The 15,045-nt window shown below is 36.4% G+C and overlaps 1 protein-coding gene across 1 annotated transcript; it reads left to right on the top strand.

Moving 5' to 3' along the window:
- The first annotated feature begins 1,647 nt into the window (after window positions 1–1,647).
- ATLIG4 (DNA ligase IV) lies at window positions 1,648–14,327 on the top strand. The gene is given in 28 exon segments (XM_086449262.1): window positions 1,648–2,075; window positions 2,227–2,318; window positions 3,624–3,709; window positions 3,789–3,925; window positions 4,029–4,103; window positions 4,352–4,443; window positions 4,944–5,015; window positions 5,783–5,862; window positions 5,954–5,991; window positions 6,077–6,083; window positions 6,164–6,319; window positions 6,970–7,045; window positions 7,935–8,059; window positions 8,148–8,182; window positions 8,299–8,357; window positions 9,067–9,150; window positions 9,340–9,365; window positions 9,368–9,431; window positions 9,522–9,570; window positions 9,740–9,827; window positions 10,072–10,272; window positions 10,798–10,923; window positions 11,039–11,138; window positions 11,226–11,331; window positions 11,932–12,059; window positions 12,173–12,334; window positions 13,212–13,367; window positions 13,464–14,327. Coding segments are annotated over 28 exon segments (3,483 nt in total). The 5' UTR covers window positions 1,648–1,736; the 3' UTR covers window positions 14,188–14,327.
- The last annotated feature ends 718 nt before the right edge of the window (window positions 14,328–15,045 follow it).

A 15,045-nucleotide genomic window follows, 5' to 3' on the forward strand; every position in this document is an offset into this window, starting at 1 on the left:
TTAAATTAAAATTTAATAATAAAAATAATATTTTTTTCTAGAGTTTTTATAATTTTATTCGTTACAAGATTGTCGCATTGAATCATATTTGTGGATGCCAAGATGTGAGCTCATGACCTATAATAAGATTTTAAATTTTACAAAGTTAGTTAGGCTAACCTAACTCATTAAAATTTAGTAACATTGTAGCGAAACTATTGTATGGATGTTGAGGTTTAAAGTCGGCCTAACAACACTATAATGAAGCTAATTGGAGGATATTGAAGTTTGAGGCTACGAAGATAGAGAAGAAAGTTTATCTATTAACTTCCCCCAAAACACTTTGGAGGACATGTCTAGTGTGCAAAATACTTTTGGAGTGCACTACATCTCATAAGTATCTAATTATGGCAGGTATAGACAACATTCTAAGATTTCAAGCATGTTAGGACAAAATGAAAATAACAATGAACACCTACACAAATACACGGAAGGAAACTCTCACTCTCCTACTAAGAGTTCAAATGCTTTCGTTTCATTTTTCCCATCTCGGGTACTTTTTTTTTGTTTTTTTTTTTGTTTTTTGTGTTGGGGGTTCCGAGTCCCGTAGGCCAACTAGCAGGGGCGAGTCACCTGACCTCTTAGAACAACATTAAAGAGTCGTGCTGGAGTACCATTGAAATGAATATCAATTCTGACATTCGGATGTGGTGGTGCACACATAACCATACATGCTTTTCACTCGAATGAATGTCAAAATGGATGTACATTTTAATGTTACTTCAACATTATCCTACATAAAAAGCTTATGTCACTAACCCAAAATACCCCACTTAAAGGCCCATGGGCTCACCTCCCGTGGATTATACATTAAAAATTCGCTTGATCGAAGATTTTCAATGCTAAGATTTAAGCATTCCATTGGATTCCGGTATTTTTTCCAAGGTATTAGAATAAAACAGCTCTAAATAAGAAATCCATAAAAAAAAAATTCCGTAGAGGCCCAGTAAGATTTGTTTATGGGGCCGAGGTGTCACGGCCTTATTCTTTCGAAGCGGGGTCGTGCGGCGCAAGGGGGTCAAATCCACTTGCAAACCTGTAAAATGATCATACACCACACACACGTAGCTAGCAAACAAGTAAACGAGGCAACACGAGATAAAGTCCGGAGGCAACTTTGTTGATATAATATTGATTACACGGTGCAACGCGTTACAAAAGCAAATAGATGCGTTACAAGCAAATGATGATCCTATGACACGCGGGACTTCCACGGAACTGGGCTTCAAGGGCTTCAACAACGTGGGTGTAGGCCGGGGATTGGGATAGTACTGACACCCTTCTTACAAAGTGTATGCTAAGTCTTTACTAGGTTTCCAGAATGAAACATCAAAAGTAGAGGCCGGTCATACTCCCTTATTATGAAAATGCCACTAAGCTAACAAGTGTGGGCTGGCACGGGGCTGACACGTACCCTAAGCTAACAGATATGCCCTGGTACGGGGGCTGACATGGCTTCATAACGAGCCTTACATACTGTTACATGAGTGCTCCCGGGTTGCTCCGGGGCGAGCTTACACCTAACTCTAGGTGACAGATGATGTGGCCGTTACACGAGGGCCCACACAACTCTCGTTCCAGCTTACGCGGTACGCTTCGTGAGTTCGTGTCATTTGCTCGGATGTTTGTGGCGGGTTTTCGGTTTATTTAAGATTTAGAAATCGAGAGAGAGAGAGAGAGAGAGAGAGAGTGGAAAAATGTATATTCGCACAGTGAAATTCAGCGTTCTTTGCAGCTTGTTCAACTGGATTCAACGAAGCAAATCTTCAGCAAAAAAGCGATCTAAATTCCGTAAATTTCTAGACAATTTCTGTAAATCAGGAGACGATTACTTCAGTGCAATCAGATTGATTCTTCCCTCTCTGGATAGAGAGAGAGGGACTTACGGATTGAAGGAGTCCGTACTAGCCACTTGCCTCATTGATGCCCTAGGTATGTCGAGGGAGTCCGAGGATGCTCTTCGCCTCATCAATTGGCGCAAAGGCGGTGCGAAGACCGGCGCCAATGCTGGAAATTTCGGTCTCGTCTCTGCTGAGGTTAGTTGCTGCATTTAAAAATAAATAAAATTTTGGGATTTTTTAATATTTTAATTGAATGTGTAGATAATATGTTGTTTACTAGAATCATAGCTTGGAGTAATTGTTTTTAATCACTTAATCATGGATTCCATTGTTGATTGTGAACCAGGTACTACAACGAAGGCAAGGCATGACTTCTGGTGGACTAACTATCAAAGAGTTAAATGACTCGCTCGATCGCTTGGCTTCGAGCGAAAATAGGTAACCCATTTGCACTATGTTCATTCGGTTTCTTTCTCATTGAATATCTTATGGATCAAATGAGATTCAACGTAGATATTGAGTTAACGAAAGTGGACATGAAGACTTTCCCTTAAATTTGTTTGCTTTGATACCATGTTAGTTTCTAAATAAAATGAGAGGCATTGTACTCTCTAAACATGTATGGGGAGAAATGGAATCTATTCTCAATATGGTCTTGTTTGAAAAATTACAATACTCAAAAAGGACTTTTACTCATTACAAAAAGACTACTTGTTACAAAAATACCCTTTCTCTTTAACAATGGGCCCATGCTAGCTTTGGCATGCTTTCCCCGGGGACTCAATATTGAGATATATATACTTCATTCAAGTACACAATATATAAATAATGCTTTGATGAATTAGTGTAAATTAATAATCACTAGAAGGTGGCATGTGCAAACGCAAATTTATCAGAAGGGCTTATTTGTTATTTAAAATATTAGTTAAAGGGTTTTTGAAGATTACATATTAAAAAAGAATATTTTTGTAATTTTGGAAACTCACCATGGCCGTGGGATTGCAATTTTCTTAGTTTTTGACAAAAATGACCCTGGTTATATTAAGTATAAATGTAAAAGTGGGGGCATTTGTGATATCCAAATTTTGGTGTCGAACCACTTCTACTCCGCCTTCTCTCATTAGTAAAGACATGCATAAGTAAATTATTTGAATAAATTAAGATTCATTTGGAAAAAGAGCATCAATTTCTGCCTGATATGGTGTTTGCACAACATATTTGGGTTAATGGGAATATTGGATTCTGCAAAGACAGTTGCTAAAGATTTAAATAATAATTTATGCTTACTTAATTCCCAATTGTCACTAGAGACTTGGATGATCCAACATGTTCAATTAGTTAAGTTGATCTAAATGGTCACCAAGCCCTTTTCCCAATGATGCATTTACAGGCTTCTCTGGTGATTTAATATTTGGGTAATAATTTTTTTATTAGATGGTAAATCATGTGCCAAGTTGAAGGCAAACCGTCCTTTAAAATTAGTGAGAAAAGAATGGTCCTTCAAAAATTCAGCCATAGGTTTAATGAAACCAAAGACCTCCATCCTGCTTTAGTGTAAGGTTTATGGATATACATCAAGAGGGTATATTTAATTGATCTGTCCGTCAAATATGAAAACTTGCTTCAATGTTCTTTTCTGAACATTGCACACAACTGTCAGCTTTGATTGAATTTTACAAATGTGCGGTTAGCCTTGTCGTTTTGTGTTCCTTCTCTTCCTTGATTTGACATCTTTGACAATAGGGCGGAAAAGACTTCTGTTCTTTCTGATCTCATCAAGAAAACAAATGCACAAGAAATGAAGTGGATCATCATGATTATTCTTAAAGGTATTGTTTCTTAACACCATGTGGCAATGATACATCTTGTGTACTGCTGGGCTTGCACATTGATTCAGTTTTCTTGTAGATCTGAAGCTAGGAGTCAGTGAAAAGAGCATTTTCCATGAATTTCATCCGGATGCCGAAGACTTGTTTAATGTCACTTGTGATTTAAAATTAGTTTGTGAAAAGCTAAAGGACCGAAGTCAACGGCACAAACGCCAGGTATGTACATGCTACCAAACACAAACAGCATGCATTTGATCTCTCAACTTTTGCGGTTTTAGTATAGCGCCTTATTGATAGTTTTTTCGCATCTTCTAAGCAGGACATTGAAGTTGGAAAGGCAGTACGGCCTCAACTAGCTCTAAGAATTGGTGATGCTACTGCTGCATGGAAAAAGGTCCGAATTTACCAAGTTTTTTCTAGTCATGTAAATTTTAGTCTTTTTTGTAAGCAACATCAGCTTCTTTTTATTTGGTTGGCCAATTGATTCTTTGCTTTGTATGACAATATTTGTTCTTTGTTTTTCCTTTTGTTTTTAAATAACTTGATATTTTAATCAATTTCATTTTTCCAAATATATGATTATTCAATTAATTGTGGCTGAATTGAGTCTTTCTGATGCGTTCACTTTTTCTAATTATCTAGCTTCATGGAAAAGAAGCGGTTGTCGAGTGCAAATTTGATGGTGACCGCATACAAATTCATAAGAATGGAACTGAGATACACTTTTTCTCAAGGTAGTTGCATTTTTATTAGACAGCGATAATCTTTCCTTATGATAATCTTTCCTTATGGTGGTTCTACTTGGAATATTGTCCTTTCTCCTTTCCTTAATAGTTGTTACACTTGCATTTTTTTATTTTTTTTAATTACTTTGAATTGTAAAATAACTTAGGTTTTTAGCTCCAAGTCAGGTTCTTCTTCCTTCAACTTGTAATTACAATACACGTTTAATTTAGGAAAACCACACAACAACATGTTCATTTTTCCATGAAAGGCCTCCCTAAGTTTTTAAATATACCCTAATTGTTTGACATGGATTTCTTTCTGTTCCATGTTCTGGAGATGCAATCCAGTTCCTATTGAAATTTAGCCATATAAAAGTCACAATAGGTGGTCATCGTTTACTGTTTCATCTTATTAGTTCCATTATCTATAATTACTTCTTTTTTCCTCATAAATTGGATAAATGTTTGCTTTAGATAACTCTGGTACATGACTTAATTCATTTATGTAGGAATTTCCTCAATCATCCTGAATATGGACATGCAATGTCAAACATTATTATACAAAACATCCTGGTTGATAGGTAAGCTTTTCCATTAAATTTTCTGGAGATGTGTTACATTGTGCCACTGATCTTTTGTTCCTATTTTGGTTACCTGCTGGTAGTATCATATGTCACTTAACCTTTACTAGTGCAGTTTGGTTGGTAATAATGTCCAAGGTTAATTAGTTTTTCTAAGAGATGCCTCTAAGATAAATTGTACTATTATGCCCTTAAATCCATATGCATGCCAAGGAAATTTTCACCTTTCGTATATGTTTTCTATCTTTGGTGTGATGCAGACAAGATTTGGGATTATCTTGCAAGGAAGACTAGGTTGGTTTTGTACTATTATGCCCTTAAATCCATATACACACCTAGGAAAATTTCACCTTTCATATATGTTTTCTATCTTTGGTGTGATACAGACAAGATTTGGGATTATCTTGCATGGAAGACTATGCTGGTTTAAATCGTGGCTTATTCCAGCATATTTCCTCTTCTTTCTATTACAGCATAATTTGAGGAGAAATCACTTTTATCTTGAAAGTGCTTGTAGAGATGTGTGTTCTACACACATTTGTAGACAATTAATTTTCTTTCACCTAGCATTTAATACTTTTTGTTGAAGCTTATTAATATACATTGAGTAGATACTGTGTAAAGAAAGTTCTATTGAAGTTGACAATGGTTGTATTGATTGTTCCAGAGTGGTTGTTAGCATGTGAGATATTTCATCATACTAATAATTACTAAAGCACTATATGCATTACTTACTAATTTGTTATGCTTGTTATAATGTTACACAGGTGTATCCTTGATGGTGAAATGTTGGTCTGGGATACATCTAGCAATCGTTTTGCGGAGTTCGGATCAAATCAAGAGATAGGTCTGCAGACTGTTTGATTATGTTGCTTGCACATGCTTCTGTTTACTGTGTCAATTTCTACCAGCCTTAATTTTTTTTCCCCATTTTACAGCAAAGGCTGCAAAAGAGGGATTGGACAGTGATCGACAGGTCCATTGCAGTATATTTGTCGGATTATGTTTTTGTTGCAGAATATATTATTAAATACATCCTAATTATGTTTCTTCTGATGCAGTTGTGTTGTATCCTTTGAGACATTCCTTATTTTCCCAAAATCTACATCTGGAAGTAATTATGTTAACCATGACATGGATGTGGTTAGATGTTGCATTTGATATTCTTTATGTTGGAGACACTAGTGTTATCCATCAGAGCTTGAAGGAACGACATGAGCTTCTCCGCAAAGTTGTAAAGCCTTTGAAGGGTTGCTTGGAAATTTTAGTGCCCAATGGTGGTCTTAATGCTCATCGTGCTCCAGGTAAAGATAACAGGATAGGTTCATTCTTTACTAATTGTTTTTAGGTATTAACTAAAATACCATTGCATTCTTGAAATTTCCACTTTATCATCTATGGTGAACGTCTGAATTAGCTCAAAGGGTTGTCTGATTGTTTTGATGGTTATTTCAAGAACAATTTTCCTTGTTCTTGCAATGCTGCTTTCTATTGGGAGTTTTGCCCGGCATATTGAGATTTTTAGGATAGTTGTAGACTGGTCTGTGTTTAAGTATTTGTTTCGAATATTTCTGAATGGTTTTGCATGAAAAGTATTATTTGCAGTGAAGGGTGTTCCTATTTATTCTTTCAATTTAAACTTTCTTAGTGGTTGCTGTGAAGCCAGTCTATTTTATGTGGTATTTCAATCAGGCTCGAGCATTCATATATTGTACTAGTGCTATATGTATATGGTTGCTTTGGTAAGCATATATTCACCCATTAAGAAATACACATGCATGGCCATATTTATATACCATGACAATCTTAGTTCTGGAGATTTTAATCTATTTTTTTAATTTTTCTCTTATTGAATATTAGCATTACATGCTTGTGCACCAAAGATATTTTCTATATTAGATATCAGTTGGACTTGTGCTTTATATTTCGTTTCTTACTTGTAATGTTCTTATAGGGGAACCGTGTTGGTCACTTATTGCATATAATGTGGAAGACGTTGAAAGATTCTTCAAAGCAACGATTGAGAATAGGTTAGAGACTTCCATATTGATTTTCAATTTCAATTTATTCAGTAAATAAAATGCAGTTTTTTCTTTCTGTCAGTTTTGGTCCTCAAATCTTTATATCTAAGTAATTTGGTATAACTGATTTGTTGTTATTGTAGAGTAATTTATAATTATCCCAACTCCTCTCTTTTTGTACTCAACTTGGACATCAAGTCAAAATATGTAAGTAGAGGCTTGGGACTCGGCAATCAGGTGCTTTGAAGGTTATGCAATAGAGTACTGGGTGCACTTGCTTAGTTACTTATGGGTTTTTCTTGTAGACCAGGCTTGTGTATGTGAGAGACACTAGCCAGGTGTATTCCTGGTGTTCATTTAGAATTACTCGTCACTATTATTCAACCCCATTTTTGTGATCAAGTCATTTTCAGTGCAAAGGCTCAGTTTGTACTGGTACTTGAAATTTAAACCGTGGTTGTAATTTGTTCATAAACCTAAAATTAGGCATTGCGAGTGATGATGTCCATAATATGTAGAAATTTTACAAAACTTCTCAAAAAATTTATCCAACATGTTGCACTCATACATAAACACGTGCTGTTTATTATAGGGATGGGCTGCAATTGACGTATGTTGTATGACATGTCAATTTTCAAAACCATGCGTTTCATGTTGTGTATTTTATTTTTCCAAAGACATTAGTTATGCTAAGTGTAAAGAACTCATCATGTCATCTCGGAGTCCTCATTCTGATTTCCTTGTCCTTTTATTGTACATGATAGGTATCACTTACCACTTACCGGACATGCTCTGCTTTTTGTTGTTTGCATTCCTCCAGCGAACTTTAAATTTTGATTAAGTTTTTGGTTCGTTTCTCGATTTCTTTCTTATGGATGAATTCATTAACATCTTTTAGAGATGAAGGAATTGTATTGAAAGACCTTGGTTCTAAATGGGAACCTAGTGATCGGAGTGGAAAGTGGCTAAAGTTGAAGCCCGATTACATACGTGCTGGCTCTGATCTGGATGTTCTGATTATAGGTTTGCTTATGTTTGTTATTTTCTATTTCCTATCTATGTACTTAAATTCAATATCTGTGTTATTTTGCCTTTGATTGCTTGTTAATAGGTGGATACCATGGCTCTGGACGTCGTGGAGGGGAAGTGAGTTTCCTATTTTGCTCCCAAACACGTTTGTTTTTTTCTTTTCTTTTCTCCTGGTTATTTTGTTAATTCAATCTAAAACTAATTTATGAAATTGATCTTTTGACCAATTTCAGGTAGCTCAGTTTCTGGTTGGCCTTGCAGAGTGTTCAGCCCCCAACACCTACCCCAGACGGTAACTCATTTCAATCAAACTTGCACGTTTTATAGGGGAGCAGCTTTTTGCTCTTAAGAATCCAATCGGTACTTCTCTTCAAGAGTGTCAACTTAGGCCTTCAACTTAATCAGTCAAGCTAAATAACAAGTATCCCATATCTCCCCCGATGAACTTTCGGAAAAAAAAAGTATCCCATATCTTTGGAGTAGAGCTGCTTGAATATGTTTTAACATCATTGCTAGAAACTAACCTAATGTACTTGGTCAACCTTGTATAATGGGGCTGCAACTCAGGCCGGTTAGGTCAACCCGAGCCCAACTCAAACTTTACAAATACCAACCCACACCCAGTCTGACTTCGGGCATGAAATGTTCATCCCGAGCCAACTCAAGTTGGGTTGGTTCATTCCTCATTAATACTAGGCAATTTAGTTATGATAAGGGCTTATATAAAGATAAGTGGTATGAAAAGAACATAAAATTTGCAATTTTTGCCCTAAAAATGTGTGTTTCAAGTTTACTTGATTTTTTTTGCTTGTGCTCAAACGTATGGCAGCGAAGGTTGAAGTGTTATGCTTGTGTTGGTGTTACAATTTTGATCATATTCAGGCCACCTTGAAATACTAATGAAGCCGATTTTTCGTTATTTTTCGTTTCTGGCTACTTCATTTTACACATATACGTCCATGGGTTATACTGATTACCACCCCCCCGCCGGCCCTCCACAGGTTTATTTCATTTTGTAGAGTGGGTACAGGCCTTTCTGATGATGAGCTTGACACCCTCATTACAAAATTGAAGCCCTATTTCAGGTACTTGATATTTATTCTTCACAGTGGAGCATCTGCTAACTGCATGATTGTGTCATATTTGTACTGCATTTTTCTACACTTTAATTATGTTGCATCTGCTTTGTGCATGATTTTATTTTCTTTTGGTCTCCCTCCACATATATACATGTATGGATGTATGTATTTGATCATACAATGTGCATTTGACAGGAAAAATGAGTATCTGAAGAATACACCAAGCTTTTACAAGTAACACATAATTCAAAGGAGAGGCCTGATGTTTGGATTGAGAGCCCTGAAAAGTTAGCAAACCATCGTTGTCTTTCATCCTGTGAAAAATGCAAGGCAGATGCATTTATATAATTAAGCTCTTTTTTTTATTCCTTTTGTAGGTCAATCATACTGTCCATAACTAGTGACATCCGAACAATCAAGTCGGAGGTATAGTAAAGCAACTATGCGATACTTGATTTATATTTTATTATATGCTCCCAAGAAAATAAAATTTAATAAGATTTCTTCCTGATATCTATGCAAATTGGAATGGTATCCTACCGTATTTGTTTTTGACTGTTGTGTGGTTAAATTGGGTTACCTTACTTTCTTACAGGTATTTGCTGCACCATATAGTTTGAGATTTCCCCGCATTGATCGGGTGAGGTATGACAAGCCTTGGCATGAATGCCTTGATGTGCAATGTAAGGACACTTTCATTTTCAGTTAAACTTCTGATGCTTCTCTTCCCTGGCTCAAAGTGACCAAACATCTTAGATTATGGCTGCTGATTCTTTTTCTTTTTTCTTTTTGGAAAAGTCGACTTGTTAAGTGACACTTATGTGATCGTAAGGCATGCGGAATCCAGGAGAGAAGCCCTCTTAATTGTTGACCTTTTGGAAATTTCATTTTGATTTAATTTTACCTTCTTTCCCTCCTAAATTTCAGCATTTGTGGACTTGGTGCATTCAAGCAATGGCACCACACAGAGGGGAACGAATTATGGCGTTTTGCAAGATAATAAACAAAAAAGAAAAAAACCCTCAAGGAAGGGGGATAAGAATATTTCTGTTGTTCCTTCGCATTTCATTCAGACCGATGTCTCTGGAGTAAAGGAAGCAACCTTCATATTTGCAAACACTATGTTTTGTATCCTTTGGCTCGTTACCTATAATCTAAATGTTAACAAATTTACTATCTCCTCCTGAATATTTCAATATTACTATGATTGCAGTTATATATGGTGTCAAACTTTTTTTTATTAAAGGTTAAATACTTGGGCCAGGATGGGAGGATGACTTTGGCTTTGTATGGACGTATGATAGCATGTCCTTCAAGGAGATCTTCTTGGTGAAAAAGTTGACTCATATGGGTAAAAATTTTAACCATCAAATTGATGTACTTCAACTTTTCCTAAGATCCCTTGCCCTATTTTCTCTCTGTCCATCAATCGATGTACTTCTGTATGTAGATCCATCATTTTATCCCGATTCAAGGATGCCTCATAACTCATTTCTTTTCTGTCTGTTGGTGGTTGCCTGTTCTCTTTAATCCTTCCAAGTTGGCAAGTCGAATGCTTTTATTTAAATAATTTTATATTCAAATGGAAATTAACAGCTTCATATAATCAAAGCCCGTTTGATGTACTTGTTCTTCTTCCCTTGACTTGGATAGACTTCATCAATGTGCCTCCTACCCATTCTTTAGATTTCTTCCACAAACTGGTGGTTGAGAATGGGGGAGCATTCTCAATGAATTTGAATGATTCAGTTTCGCATTGTATTGCGGCCGAAAGAAAAGGTACATTCTTTTCTTATTAGCATGTACTTTATATGCACACACAAAAATGTTAGAATTTTCTCTTTTTTTTTTCTTTTTTCCTTTCTCTTTTTCATAATGAGGAGAAATCTGGAAGGGATCAAATATGAGGCAGCAAAGCGTCGTGGTGATATTATTCATTACTCTTGGGTCTTGGATTGTTGCTCGCAAAAGCGTCTCCTGCATTTACAGCCAAAGTAAGTTTTACTTAATTATCTGCTTTATTATTTCTGGTGATCTATTATTAGTATCTTCACACCCTACTCTATTTTCTTTTCTTGAAGATACTTCCTCTTTCTAGGGGACTCGTCGAAGAACAAATTACAAGAAGAAATTGATGAGTTCTCTGACTCTTATTATTGGGATCTTGATCTAACGGACATGAAACAGGTGCGTATCTGTAGAATGTCACATCACCATCTACACTTTATCCGAATATTGGGACCGGCAACTTGAATTTTACCATTATATCTAATCATAGACATATATCTTCTTACAAGGCTTTTGTCATCAAATATTTTCTTATTGCACCAATCCAAGTCATTTTCGGCCTTCCTCTCTCATTTTTAGAGGCTGGGTAATGGGGGAAGGCGGCCAACAACATGAAACCTATTTTGCCTCTACAAATGCTTTTGTCTATAAATATTTTCTTTCTAAATTTATGTCATTTTCTGCCTTTCTTTCATCCTGATCCTGGGTTGGTATCTCGTCTGATCCTGAGTTCTTCTGTCACTTAATTAAAATTGCATAACTTGTTTAATCTACCAAATTCAAGCACACCAAAGAAGAAACTCGGATTCCCAAGATTTGATGTTGTCATGTAGGTCCAAATCCTTGCCGTCCACAATTTGATGCATGGACAATTGTAATATTATATTTAAAGTTTATTCTTGTTTCGTTAGGTTTTGTGTCATTTTCTTACCTCATATGCATGCCTAGAGAAAGTTCAATAATTAAAAATGAAATATCCACTCAATTGTTTTCTTTCAGCTCTTTAAAAACATGGACAGATCAGAAGATCCCAGAAGTATTGATTATTATAAGAGGAAGTACTGTCCGAAGGAGAAATGGTCTCGGTTTCAGGATTGCAGCATTTTCTTCTATTCGGTGCACTTCATGTAAGTTCCTGGTCTTTTCTCTCTCACATGTTTTTCTCGGAAACCAGACTTTCATTGTAGTTCCCCCCACCCCTCCTTTAATTGCACTAATATAATTTAACTGATGCCTGAAGAAGTACTGATTGGCAAGTATTACTGGAGCTTGCACTGAGGAGGATGAGGCTCGAAGTTCTTATGCACAGTGGTGAAATCAGCAACGAGCTTTCATGTGCTACTCATTTGGTAGTTTTGTCGGAACCAGGATCAAATGTAGATTTTGATACTGTACTCAAAAGGTTTGTGTATTACTTATTCATGGTTTTGTTTTGATGTTTGAATAAAAAGTTAAACGTATTTTAAAAAAATAATAATAATAATTGTGTTGCACCATTAAGGATGGTGGTGCTTTGCCTTTGTATCCACTGTCGATGGACATGATCATTGATCTGGATATCCAATTGCTGGAACACCTTTGAATGATCCACGGCCCACCAATTTGTCCATCATCACTACTGCCTGATGAGTTTCTTTTGGGTTGGTAAAAATGTGTGCAATTTTCCCAAAAAGAGTTCCATTCATTGTATGAATTAGGATCCTTGGATCGGAATGGACTTTGGGTAATGTCCAATCCAAGTTGCTGTTATCTTTAATTTAAAGTTGGGACTCTTCCCTGTTTTCGGGAGAAAGTTAATCCTTTGGAGGTTGCTTCCTTTTGTAACTACCTGGGGGCTTTGGTTGGAAAGGAACAAGAGAATTGTAGAAAAGATTGTTTCTTCTACTTGGGATACTATGTTGAATGTTTTGGGGTCTGATGTGTTTTTTGTGTAAGTTATGCCCTGAATGTAAAGGGTTTTCTTTGAGGAGTTCGTTTTTAGATGGGACTCTTTGTGCGATAGATTTTGTGCTTTGTATTAGTTGGTCATCTCGACTGACCGTTGTATTCACTTTCTTTTTTGTTAATGAAATTTATAATTATCAAAAAAAAAAAAAGATGTGCAACCAATTGTTGGATCGGCCCATCTAACAATGTCTGTGCCTGGCAAATGTGTTGAAGTTGCATAGCGGGTGATGTTTCTGGAGTTTTTTCAATTCTTGTATCTGATATTTTCCTATTGAAGTAGCCATATCATGGAGTTGGTGTTGTAGTTATATTTTTCACTTTGCTTTGTTCAGTTTCTCAGCATCAGAGAGACATCTTCTATTCGGCAAAAAGTTGCACGTTGTAGGGTACCAATGGTTGGAGGATTCCATGGAGAAGGAAGACAAGTTAAAAGAGGAGGCATATAACTTGAAGCCCAATAACTTAGGAGAATCAAATACTGGACAAAGGTAAGTACGCATATGCTCCTGTACGAAGATGTTTATGTGGACATGCTCATCAGTCGGTATTTTCTCTCAATTTGTATACTGTGTTTCACTTTCCAGCGAACCCGACGTAGAAGCCCCTTGTAGCTTGGACAACATAGAAACCAAGAACATCTCAGTTTCTCCTGAAAAGGGTAGAAATCGGAGTAGAGGCAGAGCTGTTGTAGAAAACCAGAGAATCTCAGTATCATCCAACAAAGATGGAAAACGAAAAAGAGGCAGGCCTCCTACCCGCACGAACACAAAGAGAGGAAGAACACGGGCAAGGATGGGAAACAGGCCTGCTAAAATAAATGATAATGAATTAGAAAACAGCGATTCCTCAGATGACACATCATACAAGGAAGACTTCAAATCAAGTGAAGGCTTCCATGGAATTCCTGGAATGGTAGGGAAGGAAATTGAAGGAATCGAAGAGGAGGAAGGGCAGAATCTTTTTAGTATATCTCAAGGAAGCAAAGCATCTGAATGGTCAGATAAAGCTCATGTGATTCAATTGGATGGTGGAAATGATATTCAAGACAATGAAAAGTCCAATGGATCAGCTAAAGTGCACAACCCTGAAGGGGGAGAAAAAAGAGATTCAGTGGAAAAGCTGGAAGTAATGGTTGATCCACTTCAGGCTATGTTACTAGACATGATACCCAGTCTCGGACTGAAGAAAGCTGAAACTGCAAAATCTGTTACTAAAGATGAGGAACGACAAATAGATAGAGACGCAAAACCAGTGAAGAAAAAGGTCAGTTACAAGGATGTTGCTGGTGAGCTGCTCAAGGACTGGTAACATGTCATGATCGCCTCTTATAATACTGTGTAGTGTAACTTATTTGATGTTTTTGTGTATGTTTATAGCCTGGAAAAAGCTGTTTTGAGTAACATAACTCTCTATTGGTGCATAAGGAAACCTGAGGTGCTTGTCGCAAATACCTGGTGATGGAGAATATTTCTATATGGTGCCTTTTTTTTGGGTCCGCTGATCATCAATATTTAGCCCAACCTTGTGTCAAATTACCTTACCAAAAATTGTTCTGATAGGTTATTTTAGGTCACCAGAGTAGGCAATTGTATTTGAAGCCCTAATGTTTTTAGGCACGGCAATGATTCATGATGGAAAATGCATTCGCCCCAGTAGCTAGAAATCATCAATAAGGCTCATTTTTATTTATTTATGGTTCACCTGCTCCGTTTATAGGGTTCTCTTTTCAGTTTCATTGGCTCAGTAATAGATTTTTTTTTTTTTTGTCTATATTCCTTAATCGATCCCAAAAATCAATCTGGTTGGTGGTTTCTAACTGATAAGATCTGAACATTTTTCATTATCAACCAGAATCATGTAAAACCTTCTAAGGTCCGGTCTGTATGCACTGGAAAATAAGTTTGAGAAAAATATGATTTGTCAGTCTATGTTTAAAATTGCTCATTTTCAGGAAAAAGCTCTTTTCCCAATAAACAAATTTCCTATTTTCATGGGAAAATATTCTTAAACTCCAAAGCTAGAAAATGATTCTCTCGTTGCGAGAATATGTTAATGTCACTAACAATTACCTGTGCCCCGGCCCAACAAAATAAAAAACCTATCATATAAAATTTGATTTCAGGCTGGAGTCGCGTATATATTAAAAAAATACAATCTCTTTTTGAC

The sequence above is a fragment of the Akebia trifoliata genome, chromosome 8 (genome assembly GCF_017979445.1).
Source record: "Akebia trifoliata isolate Shusen 1 chromosome 8, ASM1797944v1, whole genome shotgun sequence".
Taxonomy (NCBI): domain Eukaryota; kingdom Viridiplantae; phylum Streptophyta; class Magnoliopsida; order Ranunculales; family Lardizabalaceae; genus Akebia; species Akebia trifoliata.